A 27,772-nucleotide genomic window follows, 5' to 3' on the forward strand; every position below is an offset into this window, starting at 1 on the left:
CAGACTCTTCCCTTTGCTTGTTACTCACTATCAGCATTTAGTTTCCAGGTACTGTACAAACGTCTTACTTTAATTTAGATCACTGTTTGTCATTAGTCGATATATCTCGTTGACAGAAAACTTTTTTGTGCAGAACGCTGCTGTCACGTAGGATAATAATTAGGGTAACTCAAGCTCGTGTACTTGTCTGGCACTGCACAGAGAACACGGATTACCTAGCGCTCAGTTTGGACCTACATGTACGTCTATACCACGTAAACCACAATAAACCCCTCTGTGATGCATGGCTCCTCCCTTGGAGCGTCAGCCACTAGAGTTTGTTGAGGATCTCCGTAACGCTCTCTCGCTTGCTATACAAGTCCATGACGAAGTGCGCCGCTCTTCGTTGTATCTTCTCCGTCTCTTCTGTTAATCCATCCTGTTTAAGATACCACAGCGACCATCAGTACTCAAATATCGATGGAACAATTGTTTTTTAGGTCACTTCTTTCGTAAATGAATTGCATTTCCTGAAGATTCATCGAATGAATCTCCTAAAACTAGTTTTACCTACATCTACATCAACATTCATATCTATACTCTGCAAGCCACTGTCGAGTGCATGGCAGGGATACGTCCCATTGTGCCTGTTACTAGGGTTTCTTCGCGATCCGTTCATAAAAAAAGATTGTTTAAATGCCTCTGTGCGTGCTGTAATTGATCTAATCTTGTCCTCACGATCTCTATGAGAGCGATACGTAGGAGGCTGTAGTATATTCCTAGAGTAATCATTCAAAGCCGGACCTTTAAACTTTATAAGTTTCTCGGAATAGCTTTCGTCCATCTTCAAGTCTCTGCCAGTTCAGTTCTTTCCACATCTCTGTAGCACTCTCCCGCTCGTCAGGCAAACCTTTGATCATACGTGCTGCCCTTCTCTGTATACGATCGATGTCCCCAGTTAGTCCTATTTGGTACGGGCCCCACACATTTGAGCAATATTCTAGATTAGGTCGCACGACTGTTTACCACGCAGTCTCCTTTGTAGACTGGTTGCATTTCGCCAGTATTCTCCCAACAAACCGAAGTCTGCCTCTTGCTTTACGCTCGACTCAGCCTATGCGATCGTTGCTTTGCATATCCCTACAACGTTACACCCAGGTAACTGTATGAATTAACCAATTAACTGTGTGTCATTGCTGTTGTATATTATGAAATTTGATTCGCAAATTGCGAATCTAAATTGACTTCTGCTGTGTTATTTATCGTGACATATGATATTTTGTGCCGTACCGGTACTCGAAGCTGGCTTTCCCGCTTAGCGCGAGCTATCCGAACGAGCCGCCAGGACCGAGTCAAACCTTTATACCTCACATACGTCGGCACAGACATTGTACAATAACGTAAGTGATTTTATAGTCCTTGCAACCACGTTTTTTCGGTTTGTGAAGTGCCTCAGTTTACACTTCTGAACATTTGAAGCAAGGTGCCAATCTTTGTACCACTTTGAAGTCTTAACAAGATCTCACTGAATATTTGAACAGATTCCTTCTGACAATTCTTCGTTATAGATGACTACATCATCTGCGAAAAGTCTGAGTTTAGAAGTAAAAGTGGCCGAGTGGTTCTAGGCGCTTCAGTCTGGAACCGCGCCACCGCTACGGTCGCAGGTTTGAATCCTGCCTCGGGCATGGATATGTGTGATGTCCTTAGGTTAGTTAGGTTTAAGTAGTTCTAAGTTCTAGGGGACTGATGGCCTCTGGTGTTAAGTCACATAGTGCTCAGAGCCATTTGAACCAATTTAGAAGTAAAATAACTGATGATAGTTGAAGCAGGGAAGATATAAAATGTAGACTAGCAATGGCAAGAAAAGCGTTTCTGAAGAAGAGAAATTTGTTAACATCGATCATAGATTTAAGTGTCAGAAAGTCCTTCTGAAAGTATTTGTATGGAGTGTAGCCATGTATGGAAAAGAAACATGGACGATAAACAATTTAGACAGGGAGAGAGTAGACGATTTTGTAATGTGGTGCTACAGAAGAACGCTGAAGATTAGGTGGTCAGATCACGTAACTAATGAGGAGGTACTGAATGGAATTGGGGAGGAGAGAAATTTGTGGTACAACCTCACTAAAATAAGAGTTTGGTTGGTAGAACACATTCTGAGGCATCAAGGGATTACTAATTTAGTACTGCAGGTAAGCGTGGTGGGTAAAAATCTTAGAGGAGACTAAGAGGTGAATACAGTAAGCAGATTCCGAGGGATGTATGTTGCAGTAGTTATTCGAGGGTGAAGAGGCTTGCGCATTTAAAGTAGGCTGGAGAGCTGCATCAAACCAGTTTTGGACTGAAGACTACAATACCAACAACTATTAACATTGTCTACAAGGTCATTAACATACAGCAGACATCCCCGGGGCCCTCCCGAAGTTACTTACATCTGCCAATGATTCTCCATCCAAGACAGCACACTGTGTCCTCTCTATCAAGAAATCTTCAACCCAGTCACAAATTTCGCTTGGCATCTCATACGATCGTACTTTTGATAATATGGGTAGATGTGGTACTGAGCCAAATACTGTTCCGAAATCGATAAATTTACCTGACTGGTTTGGTCCATGGCTTTCAGCATGTCATGTGAGAAAAATGCGAGCTGGTTTTCCATGATCAATGAGGAGGTCATTCTGTTCGAGTACCTCCTTACGTTTGAACTTAGAATCTGTTCTAAGATTCTACAACAAATGGATGTCATTGATGTTGGACGGTAGTTTTTAAAGTCGCTTTTGCTAGCGTTCTTGTGGAGAGTGACCTTTGCTTTCTTCCGACTACACGGCACTTTTTTTTTCGACGGATCTATGATAGACTGTAGTTAGAAGAAGTCCTAACTCTGCCGCAAGTTCAGTATAGGATCTGATAGGGATTCCATCGGGCTCTGGCGCAGTACCTAACATTTATTTACTTTGGGTGTCAACTGCCGGTCCCTGCACCATCAGCGGTCTTCCGCGGGAATTTCTCTACAGTCTTCTAGCGTTCCATCATTCCTATTGGCAACAGCATTGTCCGCGAACAGCAACAAGCAGCTTTCGAAATAATACTCTAGATCATTTCTATATACTGTAAACGGCCTTAAAACACACCTTGGGTGCTCCGGAGTTATCTCAACATCTGTCGAGTTCGTCCCGTTAAGAACGATGAGTTTAGGTTTTTGTGCATGGAAGTTCTGAATCCAGTTACAAATCTGATTCGATACGCCGTAAACTCGTTTTTTTTTTCACTAAAGAACAGAGTTACAGGAGCAACTTGCCAACAATAAATTTTGTAGGAACTGAGCATAGGACTCATTACTAGAGTCAAACAAAAGGGCGTCTGTTTGCAACAATTTTCGTATGCCGTCCAAATATCGCGCCATTGTCTCGTTCTCCTTTTCTCGCAGAATTAGCATTCGCTGTAGGGTTGCCCGTATTTGGTTTCAGCTCTCTCGCAGGTTCCACCTGTTGCACTACCCCTGAATTTGACATTTGGCCCACTGACGTCAGAGCTCCAGCCTGGACTATCGATCCCCTCATCGTAAATAGAAAGTGGCCAGGTCACATGGACCCAGCTCCTCTGACGCTACCGTAGAGGGATTTTCTGTTTCTCCCCCCTCCGATCCATCCAGTAGAATACGGCTCCTTTCATTTTCACTGAGTATTCAACTCTGGAATTCACATCACCTCGTCATCACACCTGGTAGCTCTCACTTATTATAGTACTCTGTTCGTTTAACACCACACAATACGGAGTTACTTATTGTCAATACGCGTCCCAGCGCTATCAAATGGTCTTCTTTACGGCTGCTACGTCACTTATTTCACTAACAGAAGCTGTCTGCACACGTTTGTCAGCTGTACTGACTGCACCACGAGTGAGTTCCATTAAAATATCTGAGACAGGATTGTGTTACAGATCCTGTTGATCATTAGGGTTTTAAGTCAAAACTGACATTGAAGTTACTAGAGACAGAGCAGTACTTCAGTTGCACAAATACTGATAGGTGAAGGGACGTGAGGTCGTTGTAGGAAGACAGACTGAGGGTATTTGAGAAATTCACGGAAAACCTGAATAAGAAAACGTTGGCTGTGAATTATGTCTCCATTTCTTTCGAGTGCTAGTGTCTTTTTTAATAAGAACGCTAGCAAAGTTCTACAAGTATCACTCCTGAACATAAGACAGAAAAAAGTGCTCATTCTCACTTTTGTTACTATACGAAATGTCGCTCATTCACTTTACAACACCAGTTTCAAGGTTTCCAGATCCAGAGTACATTGTAGGCTTTTTATTCTCCTCATTATTTCGATGCTGTGGATGGATAACACAGTCAATGCAAAAGCTTCGGTGATCCGTTATGCCCCACCGAAACATTATAGTACAATCTGTGTTTTCTATATTCAAAACCTCTTAGAACCGTAACAATTTCGCTTCTAATAGACTTTAATTTCCTACCTGTACCTTTTATCAGTCATAATTATAGAAGAAAGCATTGTACAAATTCTTGTCAGTAAGAACCGCAATTCCTCTGTAAGCCTGGCCCGCGGCGCACCTAAGAGAAAATTGGCAGATAACTTTAGTTCTGCAGTATCAAATCGGTGAATGGGTATTCCTATTTCTTGGCAAATTTTTATTGTTGTACAACGTTCGTTTTACGAATAAAACATGGGCTGACAGGGTACTAATCTATAGAGGACACAGTCGAAATGCATTATGAGTAGCACAACTGTTACCAACGTATCAGTGGATACTGCAGCTCTTCCAGATGCTGTGGTGTACCAAAGACCCATACGAGAGCTCTGCATATATTCCATATACATCACTATTTCCGTCTTTCACTACATACACAATAACACGGCTATTATTTTCGTCAACTCCGGGAGTACTGTCAGTCACTTCTCCGGGAAGGCCACTGTCCATCAGTCAATTCCTCTGAAAGGCATCTTTTGACTTGGTTTGACAATGCCATGAAAATTTATGTCCTCAGCTCCCCAGCCAATTTTAAATGTATTTTTACTCTTTAATATTTGTCAGACCTTAGACATAGCAGTGTCATTACTTTGCGCACATAGCAGAACTTAAATATGCATGCATGGTTCAAATGGCTCTGAGCACTATGGGACTCAACTGCTGAGGTTATTAGTCCCCTAGAACTTAGAACTAGTTAAACCTAACTAACCTAAGGACATCACAAACATCCATGCCCGAGGCAGGATTCGAACCTGCGACCGTAGCGGTCTTGCGGTTCCAGACTGCAGCGCCTTTAACCGCACGGCCACTTCGGCCGGCATGCATGCATGTCCGAAGGAACTTAGCATCGTATTTTGCAATAACACACGAACTGCAATACAGGGCAAGCGACTTTCAAGTAAAATATCTCTCCTGTACGTGAATATACAGGGTGTTACATAAAGGTACGGCCAAACTTTCAGGAAACATTCCTCACACACAAAGAAAGAAAATATGTTATGTGGGCATGTGTCCGGAAACGCTTACTTTCCATGTTAGAGCTCATTTTATTACTTCTCTTCAAATCACATTAATCATGGAATGGAAACACACAGCAACAGAACGTACCAGCGTGACTTCAAACACTTTGTTACAGGAAATGTTCAAAATGTCCTCCGTTAGCGAGAATACATGCATCCACCCTCCGTCGCATGGAATCCCTGATGCGCTGATGCAGCCCTGGAGAATGGGGTATGGTATCACAGCCGTCCACAATACGAGCACGAAGAGTCTCTACATGTGGTACCAGGGTTGCGTAGACAAGAGCTTTCAAATTCCCCCATAAATGAAAGTCAAGAGGGTTGAAGTCAGGAGAGCGTGGAGGCCATGGAATTGGTTCGCCTCTGCCAATCCATCGGTCACCGAATATGTTGTTGAGAAGCGTACTAACACTTCGACTGAAATGTGCAGGAGCTCCATCGTACATGAACCACATGTTGTGTCGTACTTGTAAAGGCACATGTTCTAGCAGCACAGGTAGAGTATCCCGTATGAAATCATGATAACGTGCTCCATTGAGCGTAGGTGGAAGAACATGGGGCCCAATCAAGACATCACCAAAAATGCCTGCCCAAACGTTCACAGAAAATCTGTGTTGATGACGTGATTGCACAATTGCATGCGGATTCTCGTCAGCCCACACATGTTGATTGTGAAAATTTACAATTTGATCACGTTGGAATGAAGCCTCATCCGTAAAGAGAACATTTGCACTGAAATGAGGATTGACACGTTGTTGGCTGAACCATTCGCAGAAGTGTACCCGTGGAGGCCAATCAGCTGCTGATAGTGCCTGCACACGCTGTACATGGTACGGAAACAACTGGTTCTCCCATAGCACTCTCCATACAGTGACGTGGTCAACGTTACCTTGTACAAAAGCAACTTCTCTGACGCTGACATTAGGGTTATCGTCAACTGCACGAAGAATTGCCTCTTCCACTGCAGGTGTCCTCGTCGTTCTAGGTCTTTTCCAGTCGCGAGTCATAAGCTGGAATGTTCCGTGCTCCATAAGACGCCGATCAATTGCTTCGAACGTCTTCCTGTTGGGACACCTTCGTTCTGGAAATATGTCTCGATACAAACGTACCGCGCCACGGTTATTGCCCCGTGCTAATCCATACATCAAATGGGCATCTGCCAACTCCGCATTTGTAAACATTGCACTGACTGCAAAACCACGTTCGTGATGAACACTATCCTGTTGATGCTACGTAATGATGTGCTTGATGCTAGTACTGTAGAGCAATGATGAGCATGTCAACACAAGCACCGAAGTCAACATTACCTTCCTTCAATTGGGCCAACTGGCGGTGAAACGAGGAAGTACAGTACATACTGACGAAACTAAAATGAGCTGTAACATGGAAATTAAGCGTTTCCGGACACATGTCCACATAACATCTTTTCTTTATTTGTGTGTGAGGAATGTTTCCTGAAAATTTGGCCTTACCTTTTTGCAACACCCTGTATATAATGGATGTACGAGTGCAGGTTGTGGACACATGGTTGCATGGCCAAATGATAAGGCGACCGCTCGCGATAAGCGAGAAACTCGGGTTCGACTCCCGATCCGGCACAAATTTTCACTGTCGTCATTCTACACACATCAAAACAAGTTTTGCGTCACCCCGGTTCCCAGAATTCCTGAAGACAGACGTTAATTGTGGATATCGTATCACAGACACAGTCCCTTTGACTGTTCAGAGATGTCACTAAACCTGCCCAAAGATGTAAACAACCATGCATGAGCAGCGCCTATTAGACGCAGGGGGTCGGACAGGCAATCAGTTTGTCATTCCACCAGGAAGGAGGAACGCGGCTCGTGTTGTCTGTTGTTCAACCGTGCCTAGACACTCAATACCGCCGTTCGATTGCGTCCGCATTGTTACTTTGTGTCAGGAAGGGCTCTCAACAAGGGAAGTGTCCAGGTGTCTCGGAGTGAACCAAAGCGATGTTGTTCGGACATGGAGGAGATACAGAGGGACAGGAACTCGCTCAGGCCGCCCAAGGCTTACTACTGCAGTGGATGACCGCTACCTACGAATTATGGCTCGGAGGAACCCTGACAGCAACGCCACAACGGTGAATAATGCTTTTCGTGCCGCTACAGGACGTCGTGTTACGACTCAAACTGTGCGCAGTAGGGTGCATGATGCGCAACTTGACTCCATGGCGAGGTCCATCTTTGCAACTACGACACCATGCAGCGCGGCACAGATCGGCCCAACAACATGCCGAATGGACCGCTCAGCATTGGAATCACGTTCTCTTCAGCGGTGAGTGTCGCATATGCCTTCAACCAGACAATCGTCGGAGACCTGTTTGAGGGCAACCCGGTCAGGCTGAACGCCTTAGACACACTGTCCAGCGAGTGCAACAAGGTGGAGGTTCCCTGCTGTTTTGGGGTGGCATTATGTGGGGCCGAGGTACGCCGCTGGTGGTCATGGAAGGCGCCGTAACAGCTGTACGATACGTGAATGCCATCCTCCGACCGATAGTGCAACCATATCGGCAGCATATTGGCGAGGCATTCGTCTTCATGGACAACAGTTCGCGCCCCATCGTGCAGATCTTGTAAATGACTTCCTTCAGGATAAGGATATCGCTCGACTAGAGTGGCCATTTGTTCTCCCGACATGAACCCTATCGAACGTGTCTGGAATAGATTGAAAAGGGCTGTTTATGGACGACGTGACCCACCAACCAGTGTGAGGGATCTACGCCAAATCGTCGTTGAGGAGTGGGACAATCTGGACCAACAGTGCCTTGATGAACTTGTGGATAGTATGGCACGACGAATACAGGGATGCATCGATGCAAGAGGACGTTCTAAAGGGTATTAGAGCTTCCGGTGTGTACAGCAATGTGGACGTCTGAAGGTCTCGCTGTATGGTGGTACAACATGCAATGTGTGGGTTTCATGAGCAATAAAAAGGGCGGAAATGATGTTTATGTTGATCTCTATTCCAGATTTCTGTACAGGTTCCGGAACTCTCGGAACCGAGGTGATGCAAAACTTTTTTTGGTGTGTATATTATACAATTGATGGTAGTCCACATTCGCAATTGCGAATACATTTCATGTCACTGCTGCTAAGTCAATGTGATGTAATTTCAGTGTTCCTGTGATACTGGGCGAGAGACAATGTCCTGTTGAATGTAAACATAGTCTCAGTGTCGTAGCCGTGTGCATAGAGCTCGGTTTTAAGGCTTGTCTAATGTCTCAACTGGGCTGTGCTGGAGACTGGTTGGACGTAGAGTACACTTTACATTTTGATGTTAGACAAAATAGCCCGAGAACAGAGCTTAGCTGCTGTACTGACCTTCGGCAGACGCTTGCCAGGTGCTTGGGACTCCCGGCGATGCAGCACGTAGCCAGCAATGACGCCCGCGACGTATGGCGATGCGCTCATGTGCGCCGGAACGTAGGACTGCAGGAACGTCTCGTCGTAGCTCAGCCTGCGCAGTGTCCTGTTGGCACAACAAATCACAGCTCACAGTTATCAGCGCACGGGCAACCAAGTCGCACAGCTACCATTCGTTTCAAGTACTGTTTCTCTTAGGAGTAAATGATCCCACATATTATTTTGGTAAAACACTCATTTGCAAATTTAGCAAATTTTAAAACAAAGTTCTCAAGATAGAATTTCTGATCCAATATGTTATGTGCTGTATATCAAGATCCGATAATTATATCAGGATTTCGACAAGTTGTGCATGTTCATAGAGATATGTGCCTTAAATGGGAGTGGCATATTATGCTTTTTGGCTAGCACAATAGGTTAGCAATATCATCTTTACTAATTTTGAAGAAAGAAGTAAAAATAACATGTGCTGGAATTTCCAACATTTGCAGATAAAAAAAAAAACACAGCTTCAGTTAAAAGATATACAGGGTGTTGCATTTATCTTGACCATCGTAAATAATTGTTTGCCCAGATGCAAATTACAAAATGTTTCAAGCAAATGTTCTTTAGCAGTCAGGGGATATCAATCAGCATGATTGCCTTCGTTGTAGCTTTGTTTTTTCAAAGATGTGAACTACAGTATGCTTTTTTAAATTGCGCCGTGCATTTTTTATTCGGTAATTCATTTCCTCTCCTAAAGACCTATTAAAAAATGTAACACAGTGTACCATTCACTGAAACTCGACGTTATTAATTACATAACACAACACTGACTTTGAGCCCGAGATCACAGACTCGTCCACTTGCTGGAGTTGTCAGAAAACAAATGAAAACCAAGTAAAAACATAACACAAAATTGACTTTAACTCTCCTGTACCATTGCCCAGGAGCAGAACTTTCAAAGGTGCTCAAAGTGGTGACCCTGGACATCGATACACTGCTGCACTCGTTGAATGAAAGAATTATTTACTGCTTCCAGTGTTGCCTGCTGAAGAGAATTACAAGCAAGCACGATACGTTCCTGCATGTCCTCTGGAGTTGTTGGAATATCGCGATAGAAAACGTCTTTAATGTATTCCCAAAGAAAAAAGTCCAGAGGATTTAAATCAGGAGACCTAGCAGGCCAAGTAACTGTTCCTCCTCGACGAATCCATCTGGCAGGATACCTTCGGTTCAGAACACGACATGCAAGGAAGGCATTATGTGCTGGACATCCATCGTGTTGACACCACATAAGCATTCTGATTCTTAGCATAACTTCATTCAGAAGAGGAGGAAGAATTCGTCTGAGGAAGTTGGCATACGCTCGTTTGGACTACCATTGATGAAATAAGGGCCAATAATTGTAGTACCAAGCATCCCACACCAGACGTTAACTCTCTATTGACGCTGATGTTCCACCTGTCTAAGCCATCGAGGGTTGTAGTTGGACCAATATGCACGTTCCTTGTATTTACCTGTCCTTTGTTTGAGAAGGAACATTCATCGGTAAATAGAACATTGGAGAAGAGGTTCGGGTTGGCGAGGATTTACTGCTGTGCCCACTGCCAGAACTGTACACGATTCTGGAAATCATTCCCATGGAATTCTTGACGTAGGTGTACATGGTAAGGATAGAACCGGAGACGTGTAAGAATACGATGTACACTGGTTTTAGGAATGCCAATTTTGTGCTCAAGCTGTCGTGTGCTCACATGTGGATTCATAGCAACGGAAGCGAGAACAGTAACTTCGGCAGCTTCGTCTGTACGAGTGCTACGACGATTGCGTTGTCGTGGGTTGGAACTTCCCGGTTCCTGAAGCGTCGCGATAAGACGAGAAAACATCCGTCGGGAAGGTGGGTTCTTGCAGGATATCGCTATCTGTGTAGTTCCGCTGCCTGCGTAGCATTTCGCCTACCTACAACAACAATAAAAGAAACGTAAAGTCGATGCAGTTTGTAGGAAGGACAGCCTTTACTGTATGCCTACTCTACACAACGGTATTTAAAAGGACTAAACTACTGTACTGGATGTAACCGTACATAAGAAAACAGTATTGCAATTACTGTTCTGCTAATTTACATTCCCCATAGATGAGTAGCATTTCTATCTTCTCTTCGTTGGTGTACACTCTACTCACACAACTCTTCAACTGACGATGGTTGACAGAATGACGGGTGTGCATTCTACTTATGTTTACATTTTCCCTTCACTGAAACACAATGTTATTAATTACGTAACACAACATTGACGTTGACGCTCCCAGTGCTTAGCGCAGGTACTCGGAGTAATGGAACACATCCACGTGCTGACGTTGACAGAGGAAAAATGTAAAGATAAGTAGAATGCACACCCGTCGTTCTGTCAACCATCGTCAGTTGAAGAGTTGTGTGAGTAGAGTGTACACCAACGATACATTTTTGAATAGGTCTTTAGGAGCGGAAACGAATTACCGAATCAAAAATACACGGTGCAATTTAAAAAAGTCGTACCGCAGTTAACATCTTTGAGAAAACAAAGTTACAACGAAGGCAATCATGTTGATTGATATCCCCCTGACGGCTAAAGAACATTTCCTTAACACATTTTGTAATTTGCATCTGGACAAACAGTTATTTAGGGTGGTCAGGATAAAAGCGACACCCTGTATACAAATACTGATCAATCGAACCTAACTTATATCTTCCTTATATCGTACAGGTAATTTATGAAAAATCCGTCAGGATTATATTTAAAGAAATATAAAGAGCGATCAAAATGTTTCATTTGAGGGTGTTGTTGCAGTATATATGCAACTTATTGCCGGTGCGGTTATACACTGAAGAACCAAAGAAACTGATGCACCTGCCTAATGTCGTGTGGGGCCTCCGGCAGCTCGCAGAAGTGCCGCAACACGACGTGGCATGGACTCGATTAACGTCCGAAGTAGTGCTTGAGGGAACTGACACCATGCAGAGCTATCCATAAATCTGTATAACAGTACGAAGGGATGGAGGTCTCTTCTGAACAGAGCGTTGCAAGGCATCCCAGATATGCTCAACATTGTTCATGTCTCGGGAGTTTGGTGGGCAGCGGAAGCGTTTAAATTCAGAAGAGTGCTCCTGGAGCCATTCTGTACCAATTCCGGACGTGTGAAGTGTGGCAGAATCCTGTTGGAATTGTACACGTCCATCGGAATGCACAGTCGTGACATGAAAGGATAAAGGTGATCAGACAGGATGCTTACGTACGTGTCACCTGTCAGAGTCGTATCTAGAAGTATCTCGGGTCCCATATCACTCCAAATGCACACATCCCACAACATTATAGAGCCTTTGGATTCATAAGATTATCTCCATACACGTACACATCCAACCGCTCGATCCAATTTGAAACGAAACTCGTCCGACCAGGCAACATGGTTCCATTCATCAACAGTCCAATGTCGATGTTGACGGGGCCAAGTGAGGCGTAAAGCTTTCTGTCGCGCAGTCATCAAGGGTACAAAAGTAGGCCTTCGGCTCCGAAAGCCCATATCAACGATGTTTCCTTGAATGGTTCGCACGCTGACACTTGTTGATGGCCCAGCATTGAAATCTGCAGCAATTTGTGGTAGGGTTGCACTTCTGTCACGCTGAACGATTCTCTTCAGTTGTCGTTGATCCCGCTTGCAGTGTCTTTTTCCGACCGCAGCGATGTCGGAGATTTGATGTTTCACGGGATTCCTGATATTCACGGCACACTCGTGAAATGGTCGCACAGAAAAATCCCCACCACATCGCTACCTCGGAGATGCTGTGCTCCGTCGCTCGTGCGCCGACTATAACGCCACGTTCAAACTCCCTTAAATCTTGATAACGTGCCATTATAGAAGCAGTAACCGATCTAACAACTGCGCCAGACAGTTGGTGTCTTATATAGGCGTTGCCTACCGCATCGCGGTATTCTTCTTGTTTACACATCTCTGTAAGTGAATACGCACGCCTATATCAGTTTCTTTGGATTTTCATTGTATAAGCACTGACGTGTAGGAGAGGGGTTAATGTGGCATTCGGGCCTTTCCGACGCGTGTGAGGTAAATACGGACACCAGAACTTTGGCGATGATATTACTAAATGCGTCAAGACAGGACCCACATGCTGCTATTCTTTTTTGGCTACCGAAGGAAAAACACTGATAGACGTCCATCGGGAAATGAAGAAAGTGTGTGGGGTAACATGTCTGTTGAAAACCACCTTTGTGGAAACGTGCGTCATGTTCCATGCTGGTCGCGATTCGACACAAGACGCACATCCCCATATCACAAATCTCGTAACGCAGAAGTTACAACTCAAGTGGGAGACGCACCCAATAGTTCTGATCTCTCCTCATGCGATTATCACGTTCTCGGTCCCTTAAAAAAGGCCTTGAAGGGCCGACAATTCCTGTCGAATAAGGATGTGCAGCATACAGCTACAGACTTCTTCACGCAGCAGGAACTCCCTGTTTTACCAAACGGATATCTTCAACCCGGTGCGTTGGTGGGATGATTGCCTCACTGCTCACGGTGGTTTTGCCTTTTGGGAATACCGGTTCTAGATTAACGGTATTCTAAAGGAAACTTTTGATCTCCCTTTAGCCATAGGTTATTATATAATAATCAATTTCTTAAATACAATTTTGTACTGGATTTTTCTACATTACCAACGTGATTCAAATATAAGATTGTGAGACTTTGGATCTGAAGATAAAGGAATAAGCCCGATCTGCAGTCGGAAAAAATCGGAGGAATTAAACTACCTGGCCTTTGCGGATGATTTTGCGATACACTTGGAAAGCCTGAAAGAATCGACCATCCAGACCAACCACCTAGAAAGGATCGCCAGCAGCATGGGCTGAGGATCTCGATAGAAGAGACCAATTTCATGATGAATGACAATTACGATCCGAAACTCCTTCAGAGACAGGCGAGATTACGGGGATAAACGAATTCGAGAACTCAGGTATACAAGAAAACGGACTTGAAAAAGCTGCGATATGCCGTCGGGCCTCGAAAAATGAGAGACTATATAGGCCGACTAAAAGCTTTCACAACAAAAATTGCACCTCCTGGAATGCTAAATTACATCACTGTCGTGCTGTTCTCAAAGCTGAAAGACTATACACCAATGAATGCCTCCCGATGAACTTACAAGATGAGAATCATGGAAAGCAGAATCCTACGAAAAACTATGTATGCGGTCCAGCTTGAGACCAGCTGGAAACTTCTCAACAGCAAAGAAATCTACCAGAATGTGGAGAAGACCTCAGAGTTCACGAAGAAAAGGTATCTGATATTTTTTGGACATTCTTCTAGGATTGTTTGCACTGCAAGCTACACATAAGAACTTTTGTGAAATTTGGAAGGTACGAGGTGAGGTACTGGTGGAGCTGCAACTTTGAGGACGAGCCATGGGTAGTTCTCGAGTAACACGGTTGATAAAGCACTTGCCCGCGAATGCCGACGATCCCGATTGGTTGGTTTAAAAGGTTAGGGGGGGGGGGGGGGGCAAAGGGACCAAACTGCTTCGTCATCGATCCCTTGTTCCTGTTAATACAATCATACAAGAGAAAGAATAAAACAAACGAGACGTAGAGCACAAAAACGAAAGGAAGGAAAAACGACAAGAACGCCAGAAAGGCAACAAACACTACAAGGAACAAAAGAGGACAAGAAAAACACAGAGAGACGCAAGAAACAGGTTGTTGTTGTTGTTGTGCTCTTGCGTCCTGTGACTGGTTTGATCAGCTCTCCATGCTACTCTATCCTCTGCAAGCTGCTTCATATCCCAGTACGTACTGCAGCCTACGTCCTTCTGAATCTGCTTAGTGTATTCATCTCTTGGTCTCCCTCTCGATTTTTACCCTCCACGCTGCCCTCCAGTACTAAATTGGTGATCCCTTGATGCCTCAGAACATGTCCTACCAACCGATCGCTTCTTCTAGTCAAGTTGTGCCACAAACTCCTCTTCTCCCCAATTCTATTCAATACCTCATTAGTTATGTGATCTACCCATCCAATCTTCAGGATTCTTCTGTAGCATCACATTTCGAAAGCTTCTATTCTCTTCTTGTGCAAACTTTTTATCGTCCATGTTTCACTTCCACACATGGCTACACTCCATACAAGTACTTTCAGAAACGACTTCCTGACTCGATGTTAACAAATTTCTCTTCTTCAGAAACGCTTTCTTTGCCGTTGCCAGTCTACATTTTATATCCTCTCTACTTCGACCATCATCAGTTATTTTGCTCCCCAAATAGCAAAACTCCTTTACTACTTTAAGTGTCTCATTTCCTAATCTGATTCCCTCAGCATCACCCGAGTTAACTCGACTACATTCCATTATCCTCGTTTTGCATTTGTTGACGTTCATCTTATATCTTCATTTCAAGAAGAGGTTAAAACAAGAAAGCAGGTTACCATGGCTGGCTGACCATGAGAATAAAAAGTAGAAGCCAGCCACTCTGCAACACATTAAAACCTCCACCCTGAAAGCGCTAGGGTGGCGGACTCACAGGGACATAGGACATGCGCTAAAAGTTAGATCAAATGATAAAACCCACCCTCACAAATAAAACATAAAACTAAATCAGCCGATGAGACGTTGTCAAATAAAATTAGCGGCAACGAGTCCGGTAACCTAAGATTTCGTCGCGAGGCAGTCAAAGTAGGGCAGTGCACCAGAATGTGGGCCACTGTCAACCAGGCGCCGCGGCCACATTGAGGCGGGTCTTCACGGCGCAGGAGGTAGTCGTGGGTGTCCCAAGCGTGGCCACTGAGGAGCCGGCAGAGAACCACAGAGTCCCTGTGAGAGGCCCGCATGGAGGACTTCCACACATTCGTAGTCTCCTTAATGGCTCGCAGTTCGTTGTGCGGACTGAGATTATGCCATTCCGTCTCCCAAAGCTGAAAACCCTTGCGGCGTAATAACGAACGCTGGTCAGGTACGATCCAGAAGCGGTTTCCGTGTCGGCAAGTTCATTTCCTTGGATTCCGACGCGACTAGGGGTCCAGACAAACACCACTGAACGATTGGACCGTTCCAGTGCATAGAAGGACTCCTGGTTGGTCACTACCAAAGGATGGCGAAGACAGCACTGGTCGATAGCTTGTACGCTGCTGAGGGAGGTAGTACAGAGAAGAAACGACTCGCCAGAGTGGACGGATGTACTCAAGTGCACGAGATTTGGCCACCAGCTCTGCAGTGAATACACTGCAGCCATCGGGCAAGGAATGCTGTTCGATATGGCCTCTGTGGACATAGGCGAAGCCAACATTACCATAAGACATCGAGCCGTCGGTGTAAACCACTTCAGAGCCCCGGAACACGTCATGAATCGAGAGGAAGTGACAGCAGAGAGCAGGGGACTTGACGGAGTCCTTAGAGCCATGCAAAAAGTCCAGACGAAGCTTCGGCGTAGGTTTACACCATGGAGGTGTACGTGAATGGACCTCAAGTAGAGGTGGTAAAGGGAAGGGCTCCAGTTCAGACAGAAGGGATCGGACGGGAACCGCAATCTTTAGCCCTGACCTGGGCCGCCGATACGAGAGATGAACTGCCGTGGGTAGGAAAAGGAGACGGTTATTCGGACGCTCAGGAGAACTAGGAATGTGGGTGACAGAACTCGCGAGCAAGTGCGCACGTCGGATTTTCAATGGAGGGATTCCAGCCTCCACCAGGACGCTGGCCACCGGACTAGTTCTATAAGCTCTCATCCCTAGTCGAACGCCGCAGTGGTGCACTGGGTCGAGTAAACGCAACGCCGAGGGCGCTGCCGAACCATAAACCAGACTCCCATAGCCAAGGCGGGATAGAACAAGGCCTCTGTAGAGCTGTAGCAGTGTGGAGCGATATACACCCTAGTTGGTGTCGCTCAGGCAGCAGAGGGCATTGAGGTGCTGCCAGCACTTCCACTTAAGCTGACGAAGATGAGGAAGCCAAGTCAATAGAGCGTCGAAAACCAGTCCTAAGGATTGGAATGAGTGGATCGTCATTAAGCGAAAGTTCTAGTTCTGGATGAACGGTACGATTCCGATTCGTGGCTGTGAATGGCTCCCTGTAGGCGTCGCTCCACAACACCAGTAATGGAGGAGCAGTACGAAATGCAGAAGTCATCCGCATACACAGAAGGTGAGACGGACGGCCCTACAGCTGCTGCTAGACTGTTTATAGTCACTAAAAATACAGAGACTCTCAATACGGAGCCCTGCGGAACTCCATTCTCCTGAATACGGGGGGAACTATGGGAGGCACCAACTTGGACACGGAAAGTGCGGAGCGACAGGAAGTTTTGGATAAAAATCGGGAGCGGACCCCAGAGACCCATCTCATACAATGTGACTAGGATATGATGTCGCCAGGTCGTGTCGTAAGCTTTGCATAAGTCAAAAAAGACGGCAACCAGGTGTTGGCGTCTGTAAAAGGCTGTTCGGATCGCAGACTCAGCGGTAGAGCGACACTGGCGGAAACCGCCCGGGCATGAAGCCAGTAGGTCACGTGACTCCAGGACCCAACACAACCACCGGCTCACTATACGTTCTAGAAGTTTACAGGGAACGTTGGTGAGGAAGATGGGCCGACAGCTATCCACATCAAGCAGGTTTTTACCGGGTTTCAGCACTGAGATGATGCTGCCTTCCCGCCACTGCGATGGAAAGGCGCCATCGCATCAGATCCGGTTGAAGATGACGAGGAGTGTCGATTATAGTCGGACGACATACGAGGGCCGTTCAGAAAGTAACCTCCGGTTGATTTAAAAAAATACACCAAGTTAAATAAAAATATTTTAATATATACATCTTACAACTACATCTATGCACTATTTTTCTACATAGTCTCCATAACGATTGAGGCACTTATCGTATCTCTTCACAAGCTTTGAAATTCCTTCTGCATAAAAATCACCCGCTTGTGCCTGGAGCCAGCCTGTGACCGCATCTTTGAGCTCTTCGTCGTCATCAGACCGCTGTGACCCGAGCCATTTCTTCAAATGCATGAAGAGATGATAATCACTTGGCGCCAGGTCTGGCCTGTAAGGTGGATGGTTGATAACGTCCCACTTGAAGGACTCAAGAAGGGCCGTTGTTCTGCGAGCAGAGTGAGGACGGGCGTTATCGTGCAAAAAAACGATACCGGAAGTCAGCATACCACGGCGTTTGTTCTGTATAGCCCGTCGTAACTTTTTTATTGTTTCACAGTACACGTCTTGATTAATGGTCGTACCACATTCCATGAATTCAACCAACAACACCCCTTTGGCATCCCAAAACACCGTTGCCACCAGTTTTCTGGCAGAAAAATCTTGCGAGGCTTTTCTTGGTTTGGTAGGCGAATTTGAATGTGCCCACATCTTTGATTGTTCTTTTGTCTCTGGGTTCACGTACTTAATCCAGGTTTCGTCACCAGTCACGATTCTGTTTAACAATGGTTCTCCTTCGTCCTCATAACGTGACAGAAACTCTAATGCAGAGGCCATTCTTTGAGTTTTGTGGTGGTCGGTAAGAATTTTGGGCACCCATCGTGCACAGAATTTACGGTAACCCAATCTTGCTGTCACTATCTCGTACAAGAGAGTTTTAGAAATCTGTGGAAAACCAGTAGACAACTCCGACATTGAGAAACGTCGATTTTCACGAACTTTTGCATCAACTGTCTGAACGAGTTCGTCAGTCACCAATGATGGTCTACCACTCCTCTCTTCATCATGAACGTTTTCTCGTCCACTTTTAAATAAACGTACCCATTCACGGACAACTCCTTCACTCATAACTCTTGGTCCGTACACGGCACAAAGCTCACGATGAATAGCTGCTGCAGAATATCCTTTGGCTGTAAAAAACCTTATGACAGCACGCACTTCACATTTGGCGGGGTTTTCTATTGCAGCACACATTTCAAACTGCCACAAAAACTAAATTAGCGCAGGTACGACGTTCACTCGACCACGGCTTGATGCCGACTGACCTGTCGAGTGCGTGAACGCACAGATGGCGTCGCTACTCCCCCCACAACCCGCACTGTGACCAATCGGAGGTTACTTTCTGAACCGCCCTCGCATGTTTAATCGTCTGACCGTGGATTCGATCTTTCCCAGGAGCTGTGTCGGTGCAATGTGCGAGGGCGCTGAGCATTTCCCACTCTGTAAATGGGGCGTTATAGGGTTCATTGTGGCATGTAGTGAACGAGAGGACTCTCTCTTCCAGCCGACGTTTGAGAGTGCGAGAGGCTGTGGGGTAATTATCCGACGCAGAGGCTCGAGCATAGTGCTCAGCAAAGTGCTCTGAAATCGCGTTTGCGTCGGTAGATAACATGCCATCGATTGTAGCGCCAGGGTCACCTTTTGGGGTCTGGTACCTAAAAACATGTTTGATCTTCATCCAGACGTGGGAAGGTGATGTATGGCACGCAATGGTCGGAACATACCTCTCCCAACACGCCTGGTTCCGTCTTTTTATAAGCTGGCGAACGCGGGCACGGAGCTGTTTAAAGGCTATTAGATGCTCTAGGGAAAGGTGCCGCTTATGTCGCTGTAGAGCTCGCCGACGCTCTTTGATTGCCTCAGCGACTTCCAGCGACCACCAAGGTACTGACTTTCGCAGGGGGCATCCTAAAGAACGAGGGATAGCGTTTTCCGCCTCCGAAACGATCGTTGTAGTGACCTGCTCAATCAGGACATCGATGACACAATGTGGGGGAGATTCAACGGTGACAGCAGAGGTCAAGGCTTCCCAGTCTGCCTTGTGGTAAGCCCATCTGGGTAGGCGTCCGTGGGAATGACGCCAGGGACTGATAGGAAGATGAGGAAGTGGTCACCACCACACAAGTCGTCATGTGCTCTCCTGTGGATGGATGGAAGAAGGCCAGGACTGCAAACCGCAGCATCAGTGACCGAATATGTGCCACGTGCCACACTGAAATGTGTGGGGGCACCAGTATTTAAGAGGCAGGAATCGAGTTGAGACAGTAAATTTTCGACATCTCTACCCCAACCAGTAAGCACAGTGCCACCCCACATGGGGTTATTGCCATTAAAATGTCCCAAGAGTAGGAAAGATTTAGGGAGTTGATCAATCAGTGCAGCCAATACGTTCAGTGGTACTGCACCATCTGGAGGGAGATACACGTATCAGACAGTTATTTCCTGCATCGTCCGTATCCTGACAGCCACAACTTGAAGAAGAGATGGAAGGAGCACTGGTTCACTACATACTGAGTCCAGGACATAAACGCAAACTCCACCTGACGCTCTATTATATTCTCTACGGTTCTTGTAATATCCCCTGTAGCTAAGACGGGCAGGTGTCCATATTGCCAGGAACCAGGTTTCCTGGAGGGCAATGCAGGAAGCAGGTGTAAAGCTTAACAGTTGCCGTAGCTCAGCCAGGTGGTGGAAAAAACCGCCGCAATTCCACTGGAGGATGACGTGATCGTGAGACTGGAAAGGCATGAAACACTCAATGAGGCGGTCTGCGCCTCAGGATCACGTGCTGCCACCGCATGAGTACCTGTGCGATCAACATCCATTGTGTCTGAGGGCCCAGCGAGATCTAAGTCTTCAGCAGACGGCAGAATCTCCACTTCATCCTCAGATGCAGAGCTTGTAGGTAGCGGTGGTGTGGGTGCCACCGCAGTGCCTTGGTTCTTGGGGGTCTTTTTCTGTTTTGGTTTCTCCTGCTGCTCCTTAGGTTTGTCTGGCTGGGACGGTTTCACTGATTCAGTCTCAGAGACTGAAGAGGACCATGAAGCCCTAAAACCAGCTATGTGTGGGTGTTTCAGCCACTGGCAGGTGTCCGCTTTGCCACTGGTAGGAACCTGGGGAAGGAGTGACCCAAGGGACCCCTTCCTAGTGAGAGTAGCCGAAGAAGACTTACGCTTCTCCAGCTGAGAAGGGGGGACTGACGTCCTCGATGGTTTGGGGGGAGGGGGGCATTGCTCCTGAAGTAGGTGGTGCAGGAGCAACAGGGATAGAAATGCATCAAGGGTGCACGTGGAGTCTGATGGCTCTGAGAGCCAACTGTACACAGAGGAATGGAAAGTGCTACAACCATTGATGTAGCGACGGCGTAAGTTGATGTCATACACACAGGATGTAGTCTCTCATATTTTCTCTTAGCCTCAGTGTAGATCAGTTGGTCCAGGGTCTTGTATTACATTATTTTCCTTCTGTAGAATCCTACAGTCCAGTGAGCAGTTGACACAGATGGGAGGCGGGGCACATAGAGTATTGGGATGTGATGGACGTCCGCAATCTCGACATGCCATGGTGGAAGTACAGCAGGAAGATATATGGCCGAACTTCCAGCACTTAAAACATTGCATCAGGGGGAGGGATATATTGTTTGACATCACAGTGGTAGACCATCACCTTGACCTTCTCGGGTAATGTTTCATCCTCGAAGGCCAAGATGAAGGCACTGGTGGCAACCTGATTATCCCTCAGACCCCAATGGACACGCCAGACGAATGGACACCTCGTCGCTCTAAGTTGGCCCGCAGCTCGTCATCAGGCTGTAAAAGAAAGTACCTGTGGAATAAAATACCCTGGACCATATTTAAGCTCTTATGGGGTGTGATGGAAACAGAAACATCCCCCAGCTTGTCACAAACAAGTAATGCCCATGACTGGGCAGAGGTTGCTCTTCTTATCAAGACTGACCCTGACCAGATTTTGGACAAGCCCTCCACCTTTCCAACTTGTCTTCTAAATACTCCACAAAAAATTGAGGCTTCATTGACAGGAAAGATTCCCTGTCAACTCTCGTACATATGAGGTACCAGAGTGAACAAAGGTCACCGCCATCCTTAGGCTGGCATTTCTCCCATGGTGTGAACAGGGAGTGGAACGATTTTGGGCAGTATTTCTTAGCATTGAAGTTAGACCTTGACCACTTAGAGACTGCTGGTAGTTGACCACCAGCAAGAGATGACATACTACGCTTCATGGCGTGTCATCCGCCCTGACGCCACCCACTCTGACCAGGGGCCCTCCCCATGGGTGCCACCCAGCGTCAGCAAGGGCCACCTGGCAGGAAGGCCATTGCTGGGAGTCCTGATGCCCCAATGAGACGGGCACCTACTCCTTGGCATACGTGGTGCATATGTGGGGCATACGTGGCATATGGCGCAGGCATCAGCAGAGCGATCCCTGTGTAGTCCGGGGGCTACAACCAACAAGGTACACGGCGACCCCAACACAATGGACTGGCTACTATGCTGGATATCAGGTGCAAACAAGCAAACAAGTCCATTATCATCGTCAGCGTAGAAAACGATACTGCACAGTGGATGGAGGAAAACACACCCAGGATGGTGACCTTGCCCAACAGCTGGAGAATGAGCAGAAGTGTAGATCCATGTCCGAAGGATGCGACAGGTCTCAGTGCATGATGGACATGATGCACCACAAAGGCGCCCTTCCCCAATTGGCTCGCTCTTCGGGAAAATTTTGAAGAATGGAGGTCAAACCCGACTGGGGACTATCACACATAGGCCGAAAAGTGTGAGACTCCTTCTAGTCGCCTCTTACGACAGGCACGAATACCTTGGGCCTATTCTTACCCCCGGACCCACAGGGAACAAAGGTTCTGGGTTTAAGATCAGACCCGGCACACAGTTTAATCTGCCACGAAGTTTTGACACAATACATACGTGCACAGAAGGTAACACAATAAAGTACAGCGTGGAAGTAAGTGTCAATTAATCCAATAGTGCCCAGCGTTACATTAATGGTGTATGTGATTAGACTGAGCTTTTATATTTTTTTGTACGAGAGTTAATTTCTACAATTTTGTTATGCTGATTTAAAATATTGTTGAACGTTTATTCTTTCCATCAGGAGCAATCTATTACTGGGAAAAATGGCCATACAATTTAAATCTTACTACGGTCGGAACATCATTACACCAAGGATTTAGAGTTGTAGTGTTGTTGGGGTCTTCAGTCCAAAGACTGGTTTGATGCAGCTCTCCATGCTACTCTATCCTGTGCAAGAGTCTTCATCTCCGAGTAACTACTGCAAGTTCCATCCCTCTGAATCTGTTTAGTGTATTCATATCTTGGTCTCCCTATACCATTTTTACCCTCCACGCTTCCCCGCAGTACTAAATTCGTGATCCCTTGATGCCTCAGAACGTGTCCTACCAACCGATCCCTTCTTTTAGTCAGGTTGTGCCACAAATTGCTCTTCTCCCCAATTCTATTCAGTATTCTCATGAGTTACGTGATCTACCTATCTAATCTTCAGCATTCTTCTGCAGCACCACTTTGCAAAAGGTTTTATTCTCTTCTTGTCTAAACTGTTTATCGTCCATGTTTCACTTCCATACATGGCTATACTCCATACAAATAATTTCAAAAAAGACTTCCTGACACTGAAATCTATACTCTATGTAAACAAATTTCTCTTCTTCAGAAACGCTTTCCTTGCCATTGCCAGTCTACATTTTATATCCTCTCTGCTTCGACCATCATCATTATTTTGCTCCCCAAATAGCAAAACTCCTTTACTACTTTAAGTGTCTCATTTCCTAATCTAATCCCTCAGCATCACCCGACTTAATTCGATTACATTCCATTATCCTCGTTTTGCTTTTGTTGATGTTCATCTTATATCCTCCTTTCACGACACTGTCCATTCCGTTCAACTGGTCTTCCAAGTCCTTTGATGTCTGTAATAGAATTACAATGTAATCGGCAAACCTCAAGGTTTTTATTTCTTCACCCTGGATTTTAATTTCCACTCCAGATTTTTCTTTTGTTTCCTTTACTGCTTGCTCAATATACAGATTGAATAACATCGTGGATACAGCCCTGTTTCACTCCTTTCTCAACCACTGTTCCCTTTTATGCCCCTCGACTCTTATAACCACAATCTGGTTTCTGTAAAAATTCTAAATAGCCTTTCGCTCCCTTTATTTTACACCTGCCACCTTCAGAATTTGAAAGAGAGTATTCTAGTCAAAAGCTTTCTTTAAGTCTACAAATGATATAAACGTATAACCTATCTTGTAAGATATGTCGTAGGGTCACTATTGCTACGCGTGTTCCTACATTTCTACGGAATCCGAACTGATCTTCCACGAGGTCGGCTTCTGCTAGTATTTCCATTCTTCTGTAAGGGATTCGTGTTAATATTTTGCATCCGTGACTTGTTAAACTGGTTGTTCGGTAATTTTCACATCTGCTTTCTTTGGAATTGGAATTATTATATTTTTCTTGAATTCGAAAGGTATTTGGCCTGTCTTATACACATTTGTCAGAGAAGATGGAAGAGTTTTGCCATGGCTGGCCCTCCCAAGCATCTCAGTAAATCTAACAGAATATTGTCTATTCCTGGGGCCTTGTTTGGACTTAGGTCTTTCAGTGCTCTGTCAAATTCTGCTCGTAGTGTCATATCTCCCATCTCATCTTCACATAAGCTCACTTCCCTTTCTATAACATTGCTTTCAAGTTAATCTCCCTTTAGAGGCCCTCTATAAACTCCTTCCACCTTTCAGCTTTCCCTTCTTTGCTTGGGATTGGTTTCCCATCTGAGCTCTTCATATTCATACAGGTACTTCTCTTTCCCCAACGGGCTCTTTAATTTTCCTGTTCCTTCTTCGACCTAGCTTCACTAATTCCCACTATATGTAACTTTAACCCATTCATTTCCCTTTTTAAATTTTCTAACCTACCTGCCCGATTAAGGGATCTGACATTCTATGCTCCGATCCGCAAACCGCCAGTTTTGTTTCTCCTGATAACGACGTCATCCTGAGTAGTCCCCGCCCTGATATCCGAATGGGGGACTATTTTACCTCCGGAATATTTTACACAAGAGGACGCCATCATCATTTAACCATACAGTAAAGCTGCATGCCCTGGGAAAAAATTACGACTGTTGTTTCCCATTGCTTTCAGCGGATTTAGAGCTGGCACAACAATTAAAATATTTTAAATTTCAGGTTCAAAAATTGGAAATAGTTCCTTAATAAGTCTACAGCCACAAGCCATTTATTGAAATTTATAAAACGTTGATTGTATCGTAGGGACATACGCTACATTTTCAGCGTGAACTACAAGTAGGCCGGCCGAAGTGGCCGAGCGGTTCTAGGCGCTACAGTCTGGAACCACGCGACCGCTTGGGTCGCAGGTTCGAATCCTGCCTCGGGCATGGATGTGTGTGATGTCCTTAGGTTAGTTAGGTTTAAGTAGTTCTAAGTTCTATGGGACTGATGACCTCAGATGTTAAGTCCCATAGTGCTCAGAGCCACCTACAAGTAACGCTAATCACTAAAGAGAGCACTTTAATAATTTTTACCTCCGTTTTGGCAGCCTTTTTCTTAGAGAACAAAGTTTCAGGGGGCCAAGAGAAAATTGTATGCCCCTTCCAAAGAAGAAGGAAACAGTGAAACACGGAAGAGGTACTATTCATTCTGCTATACAAAACAAAAATGGTCTATTTCTGTGTAAACGGCACGACAGCTGCGTCGTTCCCGCAGCTTCAAATAGAACTGGTGTGAAGGCAGTAACTAATGTTAAAAGATATTCTCACTGGCGAAGAAAACACACCGAAATTCCCTGACCCTCCATGCTTACAGAATACAAGAACATGGGTGGAACAGATCGAATGGTTCAAAATATGGACCAGTACAGGATAAATATCCATCACAGTAAATCGTACTGGGCTCTTTTCAGTTGGCTATAGGATGTCACTGTACAGAATGCCTTGGTACTCTATCTATCGTAAATTTTCAAAGAGAAGTTGAGCAGCTGTACCTGAGGAGCAAAATCATCGACAGGGTCTGGACGACTGCCTCACTCCAGTGCTGTAGCAGATGAGCTCCGGTTTGGTAGAATGAAGGACCCGATTATAAAAATACAGGAACTCAAAAGAAGACATGTGTTGGGATAAACTGTAAGACATCAGCACGCACTCAGTGCAAGAAATGGGACTGTGCCTAGAATGTTTTACTACCTGTCACACCAAGTAATTCGTTGTTTTTGTTTTAGATTTGTTATGTGTATTCATGTGTAATTTGTTTCATTCAGTATACAAATGTATCCTTTTCGTATAAATTCATGTTCTGCGTTCAATAATGCTTAGTGTTACACATTTAAGATGCGATATATTATTTTAAAAGTGGAAAGGTAAAATTGCTTTTTTCACTTTAGATGGTTCTTTTTGAGTGTAACAAACAAGGTATAGTAATAAATATAAAAGATTAACAAAAATTTAATTTGGGCAGTAATGGATTGTCACAATTAATGAAATTTTCCGTGCTATTATGCCGTGGTCAAATGGATTTCACATTAAAACCCAACGTTTCATCACCATCTGCGGACGACATTTTCAAGGGGGATCGTAACTTCTCTGAACTGGCTCGCTACTGACTACAGTAAAATTCTGCTTCCGCGTATTTCCGTGCTGTGGCGTGACAAGGCATCATAAAAACGTTGGCAGACAGATCGAGGAAAATCTGCGAACCAGAGCTGCTTGACGCAGAATTGAAACATCTCACCAATGCATTGCTCAACAATGGTTATTCGTTCGCTGATGTGAAAAGAGCGTTAAGACCACCAGGTAGAAATCATGCAGATGCTCAAGCGCCGGCGAAATCGTAAGTTTTGCCCCTTTCATTAATGACGTTACTGACAGCACAGGAAAAACCTGGAAAAAGTGGAACATCGCGATAAACTGCAAGCCCATACGGAAGTTGCAAGATCACATAAAATCGGCAAAGGTTGCTAACCAGGCGCTGGAAGAAGCAGGAATTTATAGGATTCCGTGTAGCTTAGGGGATTTTACGAAAAGAACAGTCAAGAAACGACCAGAAGAGCTCAGGGGCAATTGCAGAAAAGGGAAGACTGACAGATCATCTGTCGCGGAACATGCTTGCAGCCAGGGGACCACCACATTCATTTTGATAGGACTCAAGTAGTGGAAGACGCAATCGTTTACCGTGAAGGGTTATACAGAGAGGCTGTAGGGAATGTAAAACATCCCAGGAATTTCAGTAGCAAGGAAGAGGGCGTGAAACTGAATGACATCTGGATTCCGGTGCTGAAGAAGATGTGAGCCAGTCTTCCGCCATGGGGTGTTAGCGACAGCGGACGACGGCAGTCGACGACAGCCGATTGCATTATTGTGATATTTCGGGCCGTGAAAGCTTACATTTTACGGTAGTGGGTTGTACAACACGGAACCCTGCGCTAGGGGCAGAGAAAGGACAAGAATTCTGGCAAAATTTACACTCCAAACTGAGTTGAGGGTGAACCTAGCTATCATGTTAGGTTTGTCTCCCGGCCACAGCGACGCTTCAGCAGCACCAGTGACCTAGCCTAACACATGCGCGGAAAGCCACAGCTCGGTTGCCGGCAGTGGGCTCTAAATACGATAGCGTGTTCTGCCTGGAACCATCTCGATCGCAGATGCGCGGCTTTGAAACGACGCCTCCGTAACAGACCGCAGCAAGCATTGCAGCTTGCGAGCAGCAACCAGTAGCCACCACATGACGATGTCGAGCAGCTGCCTCGAGGAAATATTGTGGGATCCGAAAAACGTCACCCAACAGAGCAGCCGGCCGCCGTGACCGAGCGGTTCTAGGCGCTTCAGTCCGGAACCACGCGGCTGCCACGGTGGCTGGTTCAAATCCTGCCTCGGGCATGGATGTGTGTGATGTCCTTAGGTTAGTCAGGTTTAAGCAGTTCTAAGTCTAGGGGACCGATGACCTCAGATGTTAAGCCCCATAGCGCTTAGAGCCATTTGAGCATTTTGAGCCAACAGAGCAGACCGCAGCGCCACTGTCATTCGCATTTTTAAAGACGCATCATGATTTCTAATAATATTTTAAGTTTTACCTGAATCAGATCGGTTTAATGATTCGTATAAA

General features: G+C 45.5%; 1 protein-coding gene across 1 annotated transcript in view; it reads right to left on the bottom strand.

Moving 5' to 3' along the window:
- The window catches only part of LOC126199572 (nose resistant to fluoxetine protein 6-like), a 231,358-nt gene that overhangs the window by 53,208 nt on the left and 150,378 nt on the right, over window positions 1–27,772 (bottom strand). The window contains exon 9 of the mRNA XM_049936495.1: window positions 8,837–8,984. Within this exon, the coding sequence (XP_049792452.1) occupies window positions 8,837–8,984 (148 nt within the window). The remainder of the gene's footprint in view (window positions 1–8,836; window positions 8,985–27,772) is intronic.

Source organism: Schistocerca nitens, chromosome 8 (genome assembly GCF_023898315.1).
Source record: "Schistocerca nitens isolate TAMUIC-IGC-003100 chromosome 8, iqSchNite1.1, whole genome shotgun sequence".
In the NCBI taxonomy this organism is placed as follows: domain Eukaryota; kingdom Metazoa; phylum Arthropoda; class Insecta; order Orthoptera; family Acrididae; genus Schistocerca; species Schistocerca nitens.